This window comes from Penicillium arizonense (genome assembly GCF_001773325.1).
Source record: "Penicillium arizonense strain CBS 141311 chromosome Unknown PENARI_contig052, whole genome shotgun sequence".
NCBI lineage: Eukaryota > Fungi > Ascomycota > Eurotiomycetes > Eurotiales > Aspergillaceae > Penicillium > Penicillium arizonense.
Window position 1 is genome coordinate 1 of NW_019173329.1, and position 11,590 is coordinate 11,590.

Sequence of the window (11,590 nt, forward strand, 5' to 3'; positions counted from 1 at the left end):
TAGGGTTTGCATTTATCTATCCGACCCCGACTCCGGCGGAATCGAAGAGCCGCGTGGATGCCTGGATGCCCCTCATGTACATTAACCTGTAATTTATAAGTTAATTACTCAAGTACCTCAAGCATAGCCAAAAAAGTGGCACGATTTCAACACTCTGCATGTCAACTAGATGCCAAGGACCAGGTGAAACAAAAAGATAACAGACCTCAAAGCTCTTTAACAACCTGCTATAGTAGGAATTCCCCAAGTCCCCGCGCCCTCGGCCGGGAACTGGGGCTGAAAACCACAGAGGCGATTCGACAACGTTGTGGTCCATTCTCCATGTCCGCATATCCGTTGGGGGGAAAGCCCACATGGCAAGGGGAATTCCAAGTTCCCAAGAAAGGATAAAGGCCTAAAAGGGCATGTATCCACAACCCACCCGCTCTGTTCTACTTCTACAACCGAAACGCGTTAGCTCATGTCTGTTAGCGAAAACAGCTTCCGTGCTGAACAGTCAAAATGATTATAAGTGCCCCACTGCCAAGACATTAGCGGGTAATTTTGACTGCATGGCCTTTTTGAACCGAATGAAAATAACAATACTAAGCCGGAACAATACACTCCACATACATTACATACCTTTGCCTACCTCGGGCACAGTACAACTCAGGTGAGTGAAGAAGATAGACATCGGGTCTGGCCAATAACAGGAAAGTTCACTTATTAACCACGAAATGTGAGGACTGAAAAGAGATGTCGAATCTATACATCACAGTAAAGAAGCTTTGTTTCCGAGAATAAATAAGGATGTGGCCCTTGGCCGCATCGTCTTAAACTTGTAAGTCCATGTTCTATTTCCAATAACAAATAGCAATGGCGAGAACCATCGCACCGTTACGGAGGTGGCCAAGGGACCAGGAATAAAGGAAGTGTAATTGCATTTGATTAGACTCTATATTCTCTAAGCTTCATGGAGTGTTAATCCTATTGAAAGGGAAGCGACAGCGTACAGATTAATTAGCTACATGTTTGTAAGCAAGGAAGGGGAAGAGAAAGGTAACTAACTAGATACTATTCCTAAATAATTTTAACTGCGTGAAGGAGGTGCTTGGAGCGTTGACATCGGCTCCTCGCTTTAACAGCATCTGCACGATTCTGTCGTATCCATAAGAAGAAGCTTCATAGAGCGCATTTACACCCTGGGCGTTGACATCGGCTCCTCGCTCTAACAGTACCTGCACGATTTGGTCGTATCCTCCAGAGGAAGCTGCATAAAGCGCATTTCCGTATTGTTCACTCTGGGCGTTGACATTGGCTCCTCGCTCTAATAGCATCTGCACGGTTTTGTCGCGTCCTCCACAAGAAGCTGCCTGGAGCGCATTTCCGTAGTCTCCACTCTGGGCGTTGACATTGGCTCCTCGCTCTAATAGTACTTGCACGATTGTGTTGTGTCCTTTAAAAGAAGCTGCCTGGAGCGCATTTCCGTAGTCTCCACTCTGGGCGTTGACATTGGCTCCTCGCTCTAATAGTACTTGCACGATTGTGTCGTGTCCTCCATAAGAAGCTGCCTGGAGCGCATTTCCGTAGAATCCACTCTGGGCGTTGACATTGGCTCCTCGCTCTAACAGCATCTGCACGATTTGGTCGTATCCTCCAGAGGAAGCTGCATAAAGCGCATTTCCGTATTGTTCACTCTGGGCGTTGACATTGGCTCCTCGCTCTAACAGCATCTGCACGATTTTGTCGCGTCCTCCACAAGAAGCTGCCTGGAGCGCATTTCCGTATTCTCCACTTTGGGCGTTGACATTGGCTCCTCGCTCTAACAGCATCTGCATGATTTTGTCGCGTCCTCCACAAGAAGCTGCCTGGAGCGCATTTCCGTAGAATCCACTCTGGGCGTTGACATTGGCTCCTCGCTCTAACAGCATCTGCACGATTGTGTCGTGTCCTTCAAAAGAAGCTGCCTGGAGCGCATTTCCGTAGAATCCACTCTGGGCGTTGACATTGGCTCCTCGCTCTAATAGTACCTGCACAATTGTTTCGTGTCCTCCATAAGAAGCTCCATAGAGTGCATTTTCGTAATATTGATCCAGGGAATTGAGATTGGCTCCTCGCTCTAATAGCATCTGCACGATTTTGTCGTGTCCTTTCGAAGAAGCTACCTGGAGCGCATTTCCATAATCCTCACCCTGTGCGTTGACATTGGCTCCTCGGTCTAGCAGCAACTGCACGGTTTCGTCGTACCCGTTCCGTGAGGCCCATATCAATGGGTTTGCCCCTGCATCGTCTGCCGTATTTATATCGTGCTTCTTAATAGCAAGCAGAAGATGAACTTCCTGCTCGTGGCCGTTAAATGCTGCCAGACTGAGTGCATTGATTGATGGCGCATCTGTATTTGGCATTACTGCCTCCCAAAAGATAGGAAACCAGATTGAAAACCGTCTTCTGTGTACATCGTACACTGGATGTAGTCGATTCGGCACTTCCTGGTCGAATATCAAAGTCGTTTTCCGTACGTGATCGGCCCAATGTACTGCTGAGTATTCCAAAAGATCTCCAATGTTAAAGCTCGGTTTGTCTTTGTAGTCTTCGTAGTCTTCCAAGTCTTCCAAGTCTTCCAAGTCCTCCATCAGAAGGTATCGCAGACAGATCTCAGTCATATGATCTTCTGCATCACTCAGGCTGCTCCAATATGGAAGGTGGAGATTTTCTGCAAATTTCTTTTGGATCAGAAACTCTCTGGCAGTCTGATGGATAAGGTAGATTTTTGAGTTGTTGGTAAACACGAACAACCCGCATAATTGTCGAAGTTGTCTCTGTAAATGAGTTGGGTCTAGCCTAGCCTCAATTATTGTTCGGGCCTCGGAGTAAGTGGCAATGCCTAGCGCTATAGCCATCTCCCGTATTGTCAGAGGACGTCGTGCAGCCACGATGATCTCTAGGATCTTTTTGACTGTATCTATTTCATCTGCTGGGACTCGACAGAGAATCTTTTCGTAAGCTGCATTCACAGAAGGCGATATAAGTGCGATCGAATGTTCTGCAGGCCGAAGGCTGCGCTTAAAGGCCGTGCGGATTTCATCAATCGCTAGATGTAGCCAGAGATAAGTACGGTGTTCCATTTGAAGCAGCTGCTGCTCAACTCTCTGATGGACATCCGGTGACAGTGGCACTGTTTCTGCTAGTTCTCTCACTCGAATCTTCACCACTAGGTCAATCTCCCTATGGATTCGGTCATTTTCCTCCTCTCCTTTGATGTGTATATGTGGGAAGGAATCAGTGATTGCTCGGAATTTATCCTGTATATGATCGTAGGGACGACTGGTAACGAGGAATTTCAAACAGGTATCCTTCGTTAATAAAGATGTTTGCTGATAAAAGAACTGTAGCTTTTCAATCAATCGCCCCTGATCCTTTTCATGGCATTCGTCAAGCGCATCGAATATGCAAATTATCTTATGTGATACGTCAGCTAATGCGGCAGCAGTGAGGATCCGCCAAAGCTCATCAACCTCGCTTCGCAGTGCCTCTCCGTTTTTCTCCCAGGACGGTATAGCATGAGGTAAGAGATGAGGCCGCTGGCTGAAGAGTTGATGTAGTACCGAACATAGTGCTGTATCAAGATGATTCTGGTCCTCGTTGTCTTTGAAGAAAAAGAAACATATGGTCACTCCTGGACTTGCAGCCTCCACGTGTTCGTCGATGATCGATCTGGCTAGTACAGACTTCCCGCAGCCTGGGTCGGCTGACACCCATAGAATGTCGTTATAGTTGCTCTCCCACCAGCAAATGTATTCAAGACTTTTCAAAGCCCACTGACAGGTTCCTTCCACCTTTCGCGGATTGATGTTCTTTTGTTCCTCATACTTTGATGTCTTTAAAGCTTGATGACAACGGCGTTGCTGATCTGTCAAAGCTCTCATGACCTTTTCGCGATGGTGTCGTTCTTGTTGGTTGTATGCTTGCTCTAGACGTTCATTTGTGCCTTCGATTTCTTCCTTCAATTTATCTGTATACCAAAGTGAGTAAGCCACTCTTGATTTAGGAGCAAGATAATAATGATTTCACTTACTACATATATCCACCACTAAGTTCTCTTGCGACACATGGCCCACTGGTATATATCCCAGCAACTCTTTAGCATACGATGCTGCTGCCAAAGCTGCGTATCCTTGCCATTGTTTGTTCTTATGTGAATCGGCGTAATCACAAACCCCGCGAATGACAATACAAGGAAAGTCCATCATCAAGCCAGCCGCCTCCATTTCGAAGCACAATGCGTCAGTTTCAAGCCTCAACCGGTCCCGTGTCCATGCATCCTTAATAACCGCATTTCCAGAAGCAATGATGCCATAGTGTGGTTGGGGATCATTGCTCTCGCGTTCGCTCCTCGTCTCTTCCCATTCTGCTAGACAACTATCACAGCTACTCGCAGTCATAGGATGATCATAGTCGCACTTGAAAAGTCGGTCCTGTCGTGTGCCAGGTTGACCGAAATTTTTCCGAGTTCGATCGTTCTTTCCGATCGCTCTTAGGATATATTCGGGATAGAGAGGATCATCTGTCAGCTCGGCAGCCCTCATCATCCCGACCGCTGCTAACAGCGATCTAGGAGGGCTATTCAAAGAGCCAGTTCGATGAAACTCGCCATTCAAACCGACTTTTCCCATATCATACTGAACTACACCGCCGCAAGTGCCCGCTGGATAGCTGATCACGATATCGCCAAGTCGTATATCATGAGCGGCCGACGGAATTCCGCCTGCGACACCAACCATCAACCCGATCCGGAGCGATTTTGAAAATGTGCGAACCATATTGTTTGCGACCGTGGTGGCTGATGTCGTGCCATATTGGCCTCCAGGGAGACAGGCGATCACGACATGGTGTTTGCCGATTCGACCTAGTGTATAGGTATTTGTGTCGGCTGGATCCTGTACATCGAGAATGCCAAAGCTCTCATCCAGCATTTCCCTCGCTGCGGCGGCTTCGATCGGCAGGGCACATATCCAACCGATTTGGAACGTTTCTCGTGGGGGACAGGCCATGTCAAATGTTTGGTTCGCTTACGATAGAATCTTGCAGAGACGCCGAAAAGAGTAGGAGGAATCGATTATTTTGAAGTACATTGAGGATGAGAGAAATACTGCCAATATAGGCAGAATAAAGCCCCAAGGCTCAGCCTCGTGCTAGACAAGAAGCACTGCAGCGGGCGGCAAGAGACGAAATACTATTGGTGGTAGCAGGTTGCCTCGCCAAGAGAATCCGAGGCGTGCCGTACCGAACCCCTCAATCATCGGGTCCACATATACCACGAAACTGCAGTCACGTTGCATTATATGCCATCGCATAAAATAGCGAAGACATCTTGTCAGCATTTATGATTAACCATCTATGATTTCTTATCGCCAAACGAAATGCGACCTCCAGTGTGGGAGGATTGCCCGATAAAACAAGCCATCGTTTGGTGGAGATCTACTGGTAAGGGGCGCACGTGACAGCCATGGCTCGTGCTCTGTTCCAAGAGGCGACCTACTTTGGACTCTACTAGCGCCTTGAAAATCAGAGACCTTGTCCAAGTTCAAAGCACTAGACCAAAATCTAGCTTAAGAGGCCTAATATAGACAGCCGCGCCTTTTAGCACAACAATTTGATAGAAATATATACAGTAAATAAGAACCCACTTGCATATTTTTCCGTGAACTACTGTAGAGCGAAACAAATCCGATTCTGCTCGAGAGTTAATTTACTGTACGCTGTAAATATATAACCGTAATTATGCGGTCAATTACGAAGCAATACCTTTCGAAGGCTAACGGTTTACAGATCTGGCAAATTATAAAATAGCACTAGCGTCTTGGCAGTGGGGGCCGGAAATTGAAAGTGCTTGTCTAGGATTGAAGCTGTTTTCGCTAATGACTGTACAACGCGAAATCCTGAACAGCGCCTACCCAGCCTACGGCGAGGTCCCTCTGATAGACGCCAGTGATCATGATTTCAAGGGGAAAAGATCTTGGTGGGCCCTTAACTATGAGATACGAGACTGCATGCGAGGACGGACACCTCGCCACTGTGCAGTCAATGGTGTCGTCAAGGAAGCATACGCCTCTTTTCCTTCATTCTGGCCTCACTTATGCCATATGTGCTGGTCAGGTAGAGGTTGCTGACTATCTCCTCTCCGTTGGCGCACCCATCGCGAGTAGTGCGCCGCACAACATCATACGTGCACCCCGCGATTCAAAGATTCCCCTCCTTAATGCTCTCGCACAGCGGGGATGGAGACCGGTGTCTCAAGTCTGCAGCGAGAATAGGAGACTTCTATAAAATAATCCATAGGACCTTAGTTCTTAGGATCTTTAGATGTAACTAGACATTGCCTAATATCACTGGGGAATTGAGTAAATGTGAAGTAAATGACTGGTTTTAAGCCATGATCGAGAACCTAAATTTTGGGCCAGCATTATTAGGATTGCTGTGCACCGCCTATTGAGGCTGAACGGAATTCGGCTTGATTAATAGACCGGTTCGGGGATAGTTAAAGAAGTGATAAGCAAAATCCGGTCTCCGGTACACTAAGTACGGCAAATCCTTGGCTTAAAAGTTTTCACCATGGGGTCAACTCGCAGTTACATAATCGATTAAAATGATGGGTGGTCATTCCGAGCTGAGGTTGCTCAGTCAAACTTAATTAGCATGGTTTGGTTTAGTACAGCTCACCAATTGAGATCTTCTCTTAGCCGCTTTGCCACAATTGAACCACACCCTTAGCGGGTACGGCTTTGTCCCACCAAATCGAAGAATTAGTCAAGTCCATGTTGTTTATCAAAAAATGGATTTGATGGGATCAAATACGGATTAGCGCGTTTCGAAATAATGTTTCGAGAAAGGATTTAGGAAAATGGTGAAACTAATTTCGATCCCTTCTGTAGAAATTAGACCGACTATTGAATCAATTCCGCTTGCTGCGCTTCCTACAGTATGTTATTAGATCAGACCGGTAGGCACGCAAAAAGGTGTTCCCTGTCTGTCAAGACAAGGCAACATCTATGGTTGGAAACTTCGAATTTCTACGCCGTAGAGTAGTTTTGCCACGGAAACAAGATCTATCCCCTGTGATCCACTGGCTACCATACAACCTTGAAGCCCTGATTTAGGAAACAGTATCGGGGGCCCAGCCATCGCCTCTATGGTTGTAATATTCGATATCTTCGTCAGGGTCCTCAGTGTTCTCATCCAAGTCCTGGCCATTCATGAATTCCATAATCAGTTGGCTCGTCCAATAAGCCGTTTCGCGCACCCTAAAGGGAAGGACTTCTCCCTTATGATTCACAGCCAAGAACAAAACCCATCCCTCCTCACATGCCTTACGATCGGCGAGAACAAGCATAAGACACTGCGCCATATCTGGCTTAAGTGATCTTTTATATGACTCCGAAGGCCAATCGCGAGCCGTTAGACCGTCCAATATATCGGGCTTGTGCATTAGCGCCGTAATCATATATGATGGCACGGAGCCTGGCGTCCCGCAGGCGACTCCATCTACAAAATCAGGATTCTTATCTCCATGAGGCATAGTGATACTGCCTGGCCCAAATTCCTCTTTGCTCTCAAAGATACACTCTTTCTCTAAACACGCGTCGAGTCCATGCTGAGAAACAATCGTGCGTAGACGCTTGTATCCAGCATCGGCGGCATTCTGGCTTGTCTGATCGTCTTTCCGTCCGAACCACGTCCGAATCCAGAGCAGTCTTGTTGTCTGGCCATCTGTGGCACGTGCATCATCTGACATCAGATCTTGAGGCACATAAGGAGGGATCTCCTCGGGAAATAGGTCGTCACCATCTGGGTATTCCTATTTTCCTATCCATGAGCGTCGATGCTAAGAAAGGGGCGGGTCTAAGGTTACATTGCGGCCACTTTTGCCAAGCCGAGTCCAAGACTCAACAAGGGCACGGAATTGTTGGAATTCTGTGACGGAGGAATTGGGGTCCCATTTGTCCTGTTATATACAATGTTAGTGATGAATAGACCGGATGGCTGGTCTTGTCTCATTCTGAAAAACCTCGTTGTGAATATGACCTTACCATAACATAATAATCGAAAGGCAGATGGCCGAATGGCATCATGTCGGTTTCATCGAACATTTTGTAGTGTAGTTACCGATCGAGAAGACTCTCTTTCAGGGTTTCAAGTTATTGATAGAGAACTCGCACGAAATGTGAGAAATAGCAGTGGGAGAGAAAATACGAGAGTTGAGGGGAAAAAAAGGAAAAGGAACCCGGAAAGACTAATTACTCTTCGCCCGTATTATCCAGTTGTCTAGTCATGACTTGTCTGAAAGATTTTGTCCAGGTCCTTGATCCTGCGAGCGGAAGACTAAGCCAACCTCTGACAGTTTTGTGCATCAAGCCTTGAGTCTCGGGTCGCAAATTGCCAACATATACTCGCAGTAGGTCTCTCATGATGGCGAATCTGAGTGTATTGGTCTCACGCCCTGGTTCGTGCATTATAAACGTGGTGCATAGCACTTTTCAGACTACAGTCAATACATGCCGGTGGTGCAGTCGTTAGCCGCGTTAACAAATATCCGTCTGCCATACCAGCGGCTTTCTCATCCCGTCGAAGCCTCCATGGGTCCACATTCTACTACGCCATCACCATTCGCTCCCTGAGGCGATATATTCGACGGCTCATTGTTACGGCACAAGTCTCGCCAGCCAATCTGTGGGCTTTCTTCTGTTACGCTTGGGAGGCCGGACTGAGCTGCATCATTAAGGAAGAGCGAGTGAATTATCTCTTTACAGCCAAAAGTAGGGGGTGGGCGTCCACAAAGATTGCCTTATAACATCCTGCCCGATGAAAACCCGTTTCTACGACCACTGCGTAACCCCTCCGAGGACGAGATCCAAACAGCCGAGGTGCAATGAAGTGAATGGTTGGCGATGGAAGGTTGGATGACACTGTAGGCGCGCGAACTCCAACAGACTCAGCTACCCAAACACTGCAATAAATACATGCAATATGTGTGTGTGCGCTCGCGCGCCCGTGTGTTTGTGTGTGTATGTGAAATTCATTTACCCTGACCCCTCTCGAGTTGGTCCCTTGGATTAATGTACAAGTATGATGATCATATTCAGTCTATGGGAAAAGATCCAGCTACTTATAGTCGCAGCAACTCATCTCCCTTCTGCCTAGCAGAGCGGCAGCCCCCACTCCTACAGACTTATATATACCAGATAACCTGGGATCCAACTAAAAGCGAGGGGTCGGGGTAAATGAAATCATCCATCCATCCATACTGTTTTGCATACTTTGAAGTTGACTCGACCCGTATCGGCTACTAACAGACTACTCAAGATAGGACGAGGAAGAATTTCTCTGTCATGCGATGCAGTTAGCTTTGAATAGAGGCAAACACATTTCCCATAATATTCGATGAAGTAAGCTAGCTTTAGAAATAAACAATCTTTCAACAAGTCTTCAAGCAGATGGGCGGTGAATTTCTCCACATGCTATGATTACATTCAACTTCAGTAGCTTTATCCTCTTTGTTGGTACCATGAACATTGGTCCGGTAGGTGGAAAGACCAAGAATTAGGGGTTGTGGGTGTCGACCTGCTCCGGCTTGTGTCGCGGCCGGAAGCGCTTGATCAGATTGCTCGTGTTCAGCGCAACCAGCTTACTCGTCGGCATCAAAAACAACTCGTCGATCTCCTCCAATGTTTTATCCTTGGTCTCGGGCATGAAGAACAGCTGGTAAAAGAAGCCTAGCGCGGCCAGCCCGCCGAAGAAGCCGATCGTCAGGCCGGTGTAGGTCATCGCCTTCTGCATCCCCTCGAAGTTGTATGTCACGATGAATGACCACAAGTAAAGGAATGCAGAGCAGATCGCCATGCCCTGGCTGCGGGTGTTGAAACCAAAGCTCTCCGCTGGGACTACCCAGGTCAGGCACGAATAAGCTCCGAAGAATGCCATGTACAGTATCAGACCGGAGAAAAACAGCCCCAAGGCAGTTGCCTTGTGCTCATTGAAGTAATCGACACCATTGTTTGTGTATAGGTAGCCGACACCCACCAGCGCCAGGCCCACGATGAACATCAGGATGTTTTGTGCCCACACGCGTCGTCCGAACTTGTCCATGGTGAACACGGCAGGAATAGTTCCTAAGAACAGAGCGCCACCGCCCACCATCGACATCAGGACTGACTCGCGGTCATCGAAATTCATCTTGGCCATCAAGTTCGACATGTTGTACATCACCGCATTGATGCCCGTCATCTGCCCGAAAAAGATCATTGCCGTGGCATAGACAAGCGCTCGTCGGTTGCGAGGCTGCCTGCACACTTCCAGGTACCTTTGATACCATTGCTCGTTTGCGGACTGCTCGACATCATGTTTGACCGTCACTTCCATCGCGACGTACTCGTCCAGGCTTTTCGGGTCGGCCATGTTGCGCAGCGACTTCCACACCATCCACGCGCGCCCGTACTTGCCCTTAGATACCAGCCAACGCGGTGATTCTGGCAGGAAGCACATTCCGACCAGGAGAATCGTCGAAAACAAGAGAGACGAGCCGAGCATCCAACGCCAGCTGCCTGACGGGACGTCAAAGAATACGCCGCCGGCCGCGTACCCAATGATCTCTCCGAATGCGATCATCAGTTGGTACACCGACACCAGGTTGCCGCGCACCTCTGGCGGCACACACTCCGAGATGTAGATACCGACACAGCCGCCTTCGATTCCGATACCGATGCCCAGAATGAATCGGCCGGCGAAAAGCATGCTGACACTGCGGGAGCCCGCACAAAGTCCTCCTCCCAGTGTGTACCACAAACACGAGATGATAATTGAGTTGCGGCGTCCAAAGTAGAAATTCAGCGGCGTCATCATGAGGGCGCCGGCCATTGCGCCTAGCGGCATCAGTGAAGAAATCAACGAAATGTCGGTCGCCAGTTTCGGGTCGTCCAAGCTCGCCCACTCGCCTGATGCGATGAAATGCTTGCGGATACCAGGCAGGGCGCCCGAGATCACCGACTGGTCTAACCCGCTCAGCATGCCGCTAAACGCTGCGAACACACCCAGCGTGATAACTAGCATGCGAGGGCTCTTCATGTGCACTGGTATCTGCGCGTACGCGATCCGGTCATACAGTGGTTCGTTGTCGAGGTACTGGTGGCTCTGTAGGTCGCGTGACTCGATCTCATGCTGACGCTCCTCGGGCGTGAGTTCATCGCTGAACTCTTTGCCTACGGCGTCAGGCTTTTCCTCGTACTTATCGCTCATTTCGTGTCGGTCGAATCAATCATGAAAAAAAGAGAAAAATGGAAAGAAAAGGTTGTGGGGGGTCAGAAATGAAGAGAGAAAGAAAGATTGGCGAGACGACCCCAATGTCCTCTATATAAGGGCTGTCTCGCCGAAAAGTTTGTCTGCGGGATATTGTACCCCTCCGCAAGTCCCCGATTTCCATTGCCCCAGACCAGACCCCAGAGTACCCCACAAATGAATTCTTTTCTTTTACTGGAAAAAGGTTGTTACATGGGAATTAAGTTTGTATTATTGTGGGGCTGTGTATGTATAAAAACAAGAAATGCTGCGTATCAGTCCA

The 11,590-nt window shown here is 48.2% G+C and overlaps 3 protein-coding genes across 3 annotated transcripts; all 3 read right to left on the minus strand.

The window, feature by feature from the left end:
* Positions 1-995: 995 nt before the first annotated feature.
* On the minus strand, positions 996-5,030 carry PENARI_c052G10296 (uncharacterized protein; the record flags this gene model as incomplete). The annotated part of the gene is made up of 3 exons (XM_022637426.1): positions 996-1,003; positions 1,055-3,991; positions 4,055-5,030. 3 exons carry the CDS (start codon positions 5,028-5,030, stop codon positions 996-998), a joined length of 3,921 nt encoding a protein of 1,306 aa, XP_022482720.1.
* Positions 5,031-7,132: 2,102 nt separating this feature from the next.
* Positions 7,133-8,126, minus strand: PENARI_c052G03806 (uncharacterized protein; the record flags this gene model as incomplete). Its single annotated transcript, XM_022637416.1, has 3 exons — positions 7,133-7,834; positions 7,889-7,981; positions 8,067-8,126. 3 exons carry the CDS (start codon positions 8,124-8,126, stop codon positions 7,133-7,135), a joined length of 855 nt encoding a protein of 284 aa, XP_022482719.1.
* A 1,450-nt stretch (positions 8,127-9,576) lies between these two features.
* PENARI_c052G12287 (uncharacterized protein) lies at positions 9,577-11,268 on the minus strand (the record flags this gene model as incomplete). Its single annotated transcript, XM_022637431.1, has 1 exon — positions 9,577-11,268. One exon carries the CDS (start codon positions 11,266-11,268, stop codon positions 9,577-9,579), a length of 1,692 nt encoding a protein of 563 aa, XP_022482726.1.
* Between the last annotated feature and the right edge of the window lie 322 nt (positions 11,269-11,590).